The following is an 8989-nucleotide window of genomic DNA, read 5'->3' as shown; positions in this document are numbered from 1 at the left end:
GAGTTCTTCTCTCAAGCCATGTTTGCTCATCATAGTTTTGCAACATTCACTTTTGATTTTTTTGTGTTTGGCTATTCTTTCTATTTACATTGTTTAATCATTGTATGTATGATTTTCTTAGCTCTCCTTATTTCATTCTCTGTCAGTTCAGAGCTTTCCATGAATCTCTTTATTCATCATTTCTTATGGCAGAGTTGATTACATTCATGTAAGACAGTGTGGTTAGCCATTTCCCAATTAATGGGTAATCTACTTTGTTCCCATTTTTGACATCACAAAAAGTGGTTTTATAAGTATTTTGGTTTCTATGAGGACATTTTTTCTTATCAATGGTTTCCTTGAAATAAAAACCTAGTAATGGAATCTCTGGGTTAAAGGGTATAGACATTTTAGCCCCTTTATTTGAATAATTCCAAATTGCTTTCTAAAAAGGTTGTACTGAGTCATAGCTCCACCAACAATGCATGAGTGTGATCCTCTTACCAGAATCCCCTCAACACTGACTATTCCTTTCTTCTGTTATCTTTGCCAATTTTCAGAGTGTGAAGGAAAAAACCCTCATGGTTATTTCTATTGACATTTCTCTATAAGTTATTTAGAACATTTTTTCTGTGGTTATTAATAGTTTGTATTCTTCTTTTGAGAACTATTTGTTCATATCCTTTGGTCATTAATGGCTTTTGGTCTTTTTTATAGTCTTACATGTCAGTCTCTATGGGCACTTTCCAGTAGAAGTGTAATGAGCTATGCCTGTACTTTTGGTTGTACAAAAGCACACCTGGAGAAAACTGTACAACACAAAAACTCAAGCCAGGATACCAGCAGAGCTTCTAGGATGCCTCATCAAGATAAGACTCCAAAGATGGAGTAAGGAGAAAATAGGTGGGCTCAGGGTAGGACCACCCCTTGGGATGCTATGATGAATGGAAGAAGTAGATCAGTGACAGCTTCCTGTTTTAACTAACTCTCTTTAACTAGATGTTAAGCTCGAGTTTTTTTAAATACACCAACAGATGGAAAATACTTTTAGGGCCCTCTAAATTCAGCATCCTACTTATAGTTCTGGGATTCGTCCATAATCCATGTTGGGTGGGAGGAATATTTTACTACAGAGTCAAGTTGCAATACTTAGTACCTGGCAATAGCCCATATCATCCCCCCAAAGCTCCATTCTTATGATGTGGGGGTGGCTACTTTTCCCATTTCCTCCCTTGGGGAGGGTTCACTGGGCTGGCTGCCTAACAAGTTACTGATTGACTTTGGGCAAATAGAAGATTCCCATATCAGGAGGCGATTGCCTTGTGACAGCTTAGTCCTTCATCATGGCTCTTGTTCTCAGGTTGTGCATCTTCCTGACCCTGCTCTCTGGCTTGGGGACCTCTCACTTTTTGATAAACCCTCTGAGGAACCTCAGGGTGAGTCTAGAACCTCTGCTTTCTGAGATCTGGGTTTTGGTAACAAACAAACATCTGTTCCGGTGTTGGTGGGCCTTTGGCTAGGCAGGCAGGTGGGGACTCTATTTATTCCCAACTCCCCAGATTGCAATTGTTGCGTCCACACCCCAGACACTCAAGGGAATAAATCTCACTCCCCTTTCTTGGTTCATTCTGAGCTGACCAGACCTTTCATTAGCATGAGATACTTAGCAGATTCTAGTGAATTAGAAAGTGACAGATGTAGATTCGAATCCCAACTCCACTACTGACCTTCCTGGGCTTGGTCAAGACTTCTTTTCTTTCACCTTCGATTTTCCTATCTGCAAAATGGCAATAATCATACCTGGTGTACCATCTTTATAAAGAGGAGCCCTTGGAAATCAAAGTGAAATCTTGAAGGAAAGCTTTCTGTGAACATAAGAGATGAGGGGATGCTGGGAAGTTAGGGGGAAGCCTCTGATAAGGACACAAATTGGGATCATTTGTTGGCACCAGAGGGGACATCTTTCTAGATGTTGTCTCATAGAGGTGAAAGCCCTAAGAGCTGCAGGGAATGAACAGGGTGTTTAAGGGAATGGAAGCAGGGGTAGAAAAAGCATGAAAGAGAGCAGCCTCGAGGTTCTGCCCTCAGAGATTAGAATTATACCTAGGTTGGGGCTATCAGGCCAGGGTGGGAAAATTAGAGGATCAGAACCCCAATGTTGTTTGATCTCCCCCATTTTCTATTCATACCCCTATTCCCTTTGGTGCCCAACCCCTGCCCCAGTTTCTACATTCCCTAGTCCCAATTCCCAAATTGAATTTGCTTTCTCTCCCCTGTATTGTGACAATGTAGAAGGTCCAAGGAGTGTCATCCTACTGGGAATCTACACACTCATCTTCTCCCCTGTCCAGCCCTCCACCTCCTTTCCACCCATTCTCTACTCAGGGAGCAGCATTTTGGGGTCAGGATTCCTTTCTTCCTCTGGGGTCCACATCTCCAGCCCATTGTCCCCCACCTTCCTCAGTAGCTGCCAGTCCTTCTATGCCAGTAGCAGAGAGGCTTTGAGGTGTTCCCAGGCACACTTCCTCCCCCTGTGCTCAGCTGAACCCAAAGGGAGCCTCTCCATCTCTACATAAGGCACCAAAATGGCTAGATCAGAGGCCCTGGGTCTGGGCTAAGGACAATTCTTGCTTCTCAGGCCACTTCCCAGCATCCCAGCTCTGTGATGGGCTTGAGGAAAATGTTCCCTCTGAACCTTTATCATGACAAACAGCTTCACCCTTTGGTCTCTCCTTGACCAAATTTTTGTCTTTTTCTATTTTGCAGAAGCGGAGCCTCCCAGATACGGTAAGTGCTTTCATCACTTTTGGGAAATGTTACTCAATCACCACAGGTACAGTATGCAGAATTCCACCCTGGGACAGCACATGGGAAACAGCCACACATTACACAATAGGGGCTTACGTATGGCACTGGCATGGATCATGTGTACCAAACAACCACAGCAGGGCCTTGTCCTGTGCAAATTCAAATAATTAACTACTGTCTCCATGGGTGCCTTAGAAAGACCCTTCCCTTCCTAGGTCTTAATTTCATCTGTAAAATAAAGGGCTTGGATTAGTTGGTCTCTAAGACCCCTTTTAGCTCTAAATTTTATTAGCCTATGACTATTTACTAATTGCTGTAATTCATTCATTCATTCATTCATTCATTCATTCTTTATCTACTAAGTGCAATGGGGATAAGTTGATATGATATGACAAAATCTCTGTCCTCAGGGTCTAGTTGGAAAGATAAACCGGACCCTGGGAGAGTTTACTCAAAGTACAAGGGAAGATCTAGGATAAAAGGAGATAATTTTTGTAAAATGTTTTACAAACTGTAAAGTGTTATTATTATTGTTATATGCTAAGTATCAAAGCCCTACTTGCAGGGGGCATTCTAGGAAGACATAATAGAGGAAAGGAACCGGGCCCTGAAAGATGAGGTTCTGAGAGTGATTTTTAGGGAGGGGGTTTTGCTTTTACTGAGCCCCTAAGTTCTCAACTAAACTTCATAGTCTGAGGTCTGAGCCTATGGGAGGGTGAAATCATAAAAAGTTCCTACTCTTTCTTCATTTCTCCCTGGGCAGATTGTCGATGGCATTGAGGTATACAGCACCAAGATCAACTGCAAAGTGACTTCCCGCTTCGCCCATAATGTGGTCACCACAAAGGCTGTCAACCGTGCAGATACCGCCAAAGAAGTTTTCTTTGATGTGGAGTTGCCCAAGACAGCTTTCATCACCAACTTCACCCTGTAGGTGCCCATTGGTTGTTGCTTCCTGTTTGAAGAGCTTTCTCCACGCTCTCTTTGATTGCTCAGACTCATCCTGCCTGGCCTGGCTCTGAATCCTCCCTTGTCCTGGAGTTTGGGACATCAGTGTCACTTTACGTCACTTACTAAGATTTTTTTTTCTTTCTTTCCCATTTGGTTGCTCGCCCAATGAAAGGGTTTTTATTTGGCGTATCTTGTAAGGTCAATCCTTAGACAAAAGATAACCTTTAGAAAAAAGAGAGAACCTTTAAACACAAGATCCTGGTGTTACCTGATACCTTAAATGAAGGGCTTGCTGAGGCCCAAACCCTTGTTTCCATCTCTGATTGGGCAGGATGAGTCAGTTTCTATTCCTTGCCTCTCCTTACTCTTCTCAATTCCAATCTGTATCTGTGAGCTCAGTGGATGCCCAATGCATGTGGCACACACACACACACAGAAGTGGTTGCAACAATGGGTCATGATGAAGACCAAAATTGGAGCCCTGAGGGAAATGGAATCGAGACACCCACACTCAGGGGTATGAGATGGCTGATGACCCAACACAAGAGAGGCAGGAGTTGTCAGGCAGGTGGGAGAGGAACCAGGAGAGAGGAGTGTTATGGAAGCCTAGAGAGGAGAGGATATCAAGAAGTAATATGGGGCTCAGTGGATAGATAGCCAAGCCTAGAGATGGGAGGTCAAATCTGGCCTCCAACAATTCCTAGCTAAGTCACTTAACCCCCAATGCTGAGTCCTTATCAGTCTTCTGTCTTAGAACCAATAAACATTATTGATTCTAAGATGGAGGGTAAGGGCTTAAAAAAAAGAAAGAAAAAAGAAAGAGGGCATGGTTAATAATGTCAAAAGATGTAGAGTGGTCAAGGAAAATGAGCACCGAGCAGGACTATTTAACTGAGTAATTGATTGAGGGAAAAGTGTGTGTGGTAAGGGGATGAAAGGGCAGGACAGAAAAAACACTGCCTAAAAGCAAGGAAGGAAAAAGAAAGATAAGATGAAGGCAGGACCTAAGGGAGATTTTTAGGGGGAGGTTATTGTTTGGGATGGAGATCATGTTTATAAGCTGAGTGTAGAAAGAGAAAGGTTTGGAAAGCAAGAGAATAAAAATGATAGAGGGATGATTGATGGAGCAAGTTCCTAGAGGAGACAGGAAGGCATAGGATCAGGGATATCAGTGAGTGGTGGCATGGAGCCCTCTCATTTTTGAGCCTGGAAGGAAGGAGGAAAGAATGGATAAGGACATCATTGTTTTGTCGGACTACTGCTGTATTGGAGACTGGCCCGACTATCTATATGGGGACCTTGTTTTATAACTAGCCCCCAGCATACAGTCAAAGCCTTTGGGACCTGGATTTTTCATGGTCTAAATATTTGGCTCTGGAGCCTTCTTGCCAGACTGGAAATGGGACTGCTGCAAGACTGGTTAATTTGTTGACTAAGGCATCACATTTCTGGGTACTTGACTTTGCTCCTTCTTAGTTTCGTCCTATAGAAGCAAAAAAGCAGGACACATCTTTCTTTGGGGAACCATGGTGGGAGGCTGGGAAACATTAGAAATTCTATAAGTCATTTGGATACCACTTAAAATATTCTGAATAGTTCTTACCTCTATTATCTCATTAATCACTACTAGCTTCTTAGAGGGTATGACAGGAAATGGAAAGAATCTTTTACTTCAATACAACTAAAAGTGATGGCCTGGGGATCCTTTGGGGGCAGGGGGATGGAGTCAGTCAAGTTTAAAAAAAGAAAAAAGCAGAGTTGACAGAGAACCGAAGGACTCTTTTATGAACTGATGAAAGAAGAGAAAACATATTGATTAGTCCCAAATATGCTTTGTCTTCCCTTCCTCCTCTACTACACCAAAAGAAAGATAACACCCTCTTCTAAGAAGAGATATCGGGGAACATCAGGGACTTGGGGCCCTGGACACTGGAGGACAAGGGTGGTTCTTGACTGCTGTGCATTTCTTTCCCAATAGGACGATTGATGGTGTCACCTATCCTGGAAACGTGAAGGAAAAAGAAGTTGCCAAAAAGCAGTATGAGAAAGCTGTGTCCCAGGGCAAGACTGCTGGCTTGGTTAAGTAAGTGGAGGCTGGGCTGGGAGGGGAATCTGGTACCCAGGAGTTCTGGAGTCTGCTGTGATGAGAGCTGAACAGTATTGGGTTGGGTTCTTTCTAGACCTTCTAGCCTAGGCTGGCTCAGGTCACCCTTCACCCTTTGTCAAAATGCATCCCCATGTAGACTCTCAAAGATCATCCCAGTGCAAATACTAATAATATGGAAATAGGTCTTGATCAATGACATGTAAAACCCAGTGGAATTTCAAGTCAGCTATGGGAGAGGGGTGGGAGGAGGGGAGGGAAAGAACACGAATCATGGAAACATGGACAATTATTCTAAATAAATAAATTTGCTTTAAAAAATGCATCTCCCAAGGAGGCATTCTCTTTCCTTATCTGACCTTCTTGGTTTCTGATATACATACATACCTACATACATAATACAGGATAGACAGACTGCTTTGTGTATGTGTCTTGTTGGTACACAGTGGTTTACGTGTTGTCTCCCCCATTAGACTATGAGATCTTTGAGATGAAGGATTTTAATGCAGAATAAATGTGGACTTGATTTGACTTAGGAAGTAGACAAGCTGCACATAGTAGCTTGGTGGGCTTGAAATAAGGAAAATGTGGGTACAAATCTTGCCACTTAAAAGCTGTGAAACCCGTGGGCAAGCCATTTAACCTCAAATAATCTGGGATTTATCTATACTAAATTACTGGCATTCTGCTATCTGCAATGATGGAGGGAGTACCCATACTAATCTAACCTTGATGAACCATTTGGTTGGTTGATAGGACTGTAGATCTATTCAAACAATTTAGGCAGCAAGATAGATAATACACTAAGAACTATAAAACTAGTCAAACTTTTTAGTCCAGTGACCCCTCCTTCCTTTACTAGAAAGATCCTTAAAACATAATAAAATGGGGGAAAATGAAATTTTTCTGTACCTCTCTACTTCATTGACCATTTTTGTTTTGTGAGTAGCACTTTCATAATTATTAGTGAATTTGGGTATCTTTCCATATGGTTATTAGAAATTTGTGTTAATTTCTTAAAAACCAAAAGTGCATGTTCTCTAACCATCACTATTGGACAGTGTGTATATTTAATCTTATGGATATTTATCAGCTCCTTATAGCTTCTGAATGTCAGAATCTAACATATTTCCTGCAAATATTTCCTCAATATATTTCTTTTATTTTAAAGATATTGTTTGTTGGGTAAAATCTGTTCTTAGAATAATCATATCCATTTTATTTTTAATGATTTCTTCTACTTGTTTGAGTGACACAAATGCTACTCTATAATTTAAAATATATTATTTCTTCTCTTCTATTTTTAAAACTACTTTTAAATAGTTTTATTTTAAAACTATTTTAAAATAATTTTAAAAAACTATTTTTAAGACAGATATTAATTTGATTAATTTATTGTGGCATAAGGTGTTAGATATGGCTTTTTTTGCCTTATAGCTGTTGAGTTTTCCTAGATATTTTTATTGAAAAAATTATTCCACTGATGGATTCAGAGTGCAGATTGAAGTTTTTTTTTTTCTTTTTCATTTTCTGGAACATGGCTAATGCAAAAATTTGTTTTACATGATTCCATATTGGTAATAGGTTTTGCATTTCTTGACTTCTTAATGGGTGGGAGGAGAGAAAGAATCCAGGTCTGAAATTAAAATTAAAATTAAAAAAAGACAGAAAGAAAATTAATTCCATTCTTTAATGCCTTTAGAGTATGGGTTTATCAAAATATTAGTCTTTGATATACTTTGGATTCTCTTTCTTGATTCTCTATTTCATTAATCTATTTCTTTATTCTTTTTCCTGTAGCAGTTAGTTTTTGTAATTATTGCCTCATAGTACATTTGGAGATCAGGTAATGTCATTCCTCCCTTACCTAGTTGTTTTTTCATAATTCTTAATATTCTCTGTCTTTTTCTATATGGGTTGTGTAACTTTATTGAATTCTATCAAATAATCTATAAGTTTTTTGATTGGTGTTGTATTTTTCTATAAGTTAGTTTGGAGAATATTAGTACTGATAATTCTAACTGTGAGTAGATGACATCCCTCATTGTTCAGTTCTCCTTTGATTTCTGTCAAAATCATTTCAAAAGTTGTCTTTGAATAGCTTTGTATGAAATTGTCTCTTGTATGCCTTGGCAACTTAATGGCCAAATATCTCAAACCTTTTGTCCTTATTATCTTTATCTTGCTATGAATTTATCTTTATTCTTGGTGTTATATTTATTAATTTCACTTACTTCTTCCATTTTTATACCTTTGGTTTTCTTGGTATAAAATCATGTTATCTACAAACTGAGATAGTTTTCTATCTTCATTGCTACTACTTAGCTTTGTATTTGTTTTTCATGCCTTACTAAGATTTCAAAAACTATGTTAAATAGTAGTGGTAATGTGGATATCATTGTCAAATACAGCCTTTTAGTCTGAATATTTCTAGAATTCTCCCTTGTGTATAATACTTGCAAATATGTGTTTTAAAAAATAATAGGGGGCTCAATGGATTGAGAACCAGGCTTAGAAATGGAAGGTCCTGGGTTCAAATCTGACCTCAGACACTTCCCAGCTGTGTGACCCAGGGCAAGTCATTTAACTCTCATTGCCTAGCCCTTACCACTCTTCTGCCTTGGAACCAATACACAGTATTGATTCCAAAACAGAAGGTAAGGGTTTAAAAAAATAATATTATGGAAAACTTTTTCTGTTCCTATATTTTGACTTAAAATATATTAAGATTCTAGATTTAGTAATAAATCTTTATTTTCTACTATTGATTACATTTATTGTATTGATAATTTTCCTGGTACTAAACCATTATTTTATTGCATTTGCCAGTTTCTCTTTCGTTGTGGTAGATGATTTCTTTGATGTGCAGCTATATTCTACTTGTGTTTTATTTAGTATTTTTACATCAATGTCCATTCATGACTTTAATTTCTTCTTTTCTTTCTTGGCTTTCTCTTTTTTTTGGTTCAAGGAATCAGCACCATAGTTGTCACAGAGAAGATGAACACTATCTTTCCCTGGATTTTGAAATGGTCTATATAGCATAGGAATTATTGATTCCTTTTAGCTTTGGTAGTCTGGAATTGGTATCTTTCTTTTCAGAGCAATTTTTAAAAAAGCCTTACTTTCCGTCTTGGAGCCAATATT

At 39.2% G+C, this 8989-nt stretch overlaps 1 protein-coding gene across 1 annotated transcript in view; it reads left to right on the top strand.

The window, feature by feature from the left end:
• The first annotated feature begins 1265 nt into the window (after positions 1–1265).
• The window catches only part of ITIH3 (inter-alpha-trypsin inhibitor heavy chain 3), a 33753-nt gene continuing 26029 nt past the window's right edge, over positions 1266–8989 (top strand). The window contains exons 1-4 of the mRNA XM_056804904.1: positions 1266–1415; positions 2746–2766; positions 3551–3717; positions 5717–5821. Coding sequence (XP_056660882.1) covers positions 1323–1415; positions 2746–2766; positions 3551–3717; positions 5717–5821 — 386 coding nt within the window. The 5' untranslated portion in view covers positions 1266–1322. The remainder of the gene's footprint in view (positions 1416–2745; positions 2767–3550; positions 3718–5716; positions 5822–8989) is intronic.

Source organism: Monodelphis domestica, chromosome 7 (assembly GCF_027887165.1).
Source record: "Monodelphis domestica isolate mMonDom1 chromosome 7, mMonDom1.pri, whole genome shotgun sequence".
Lineage (NCBI taxonomy): Eukaryota > Metazoa > Chordata > Mammalia > Didelphimorphia > Didelphidae > Monodelphis > Monodelphis domestica.
This window is presented reverse-complemented; position numbering and strand designations above follow the sequence as displayed.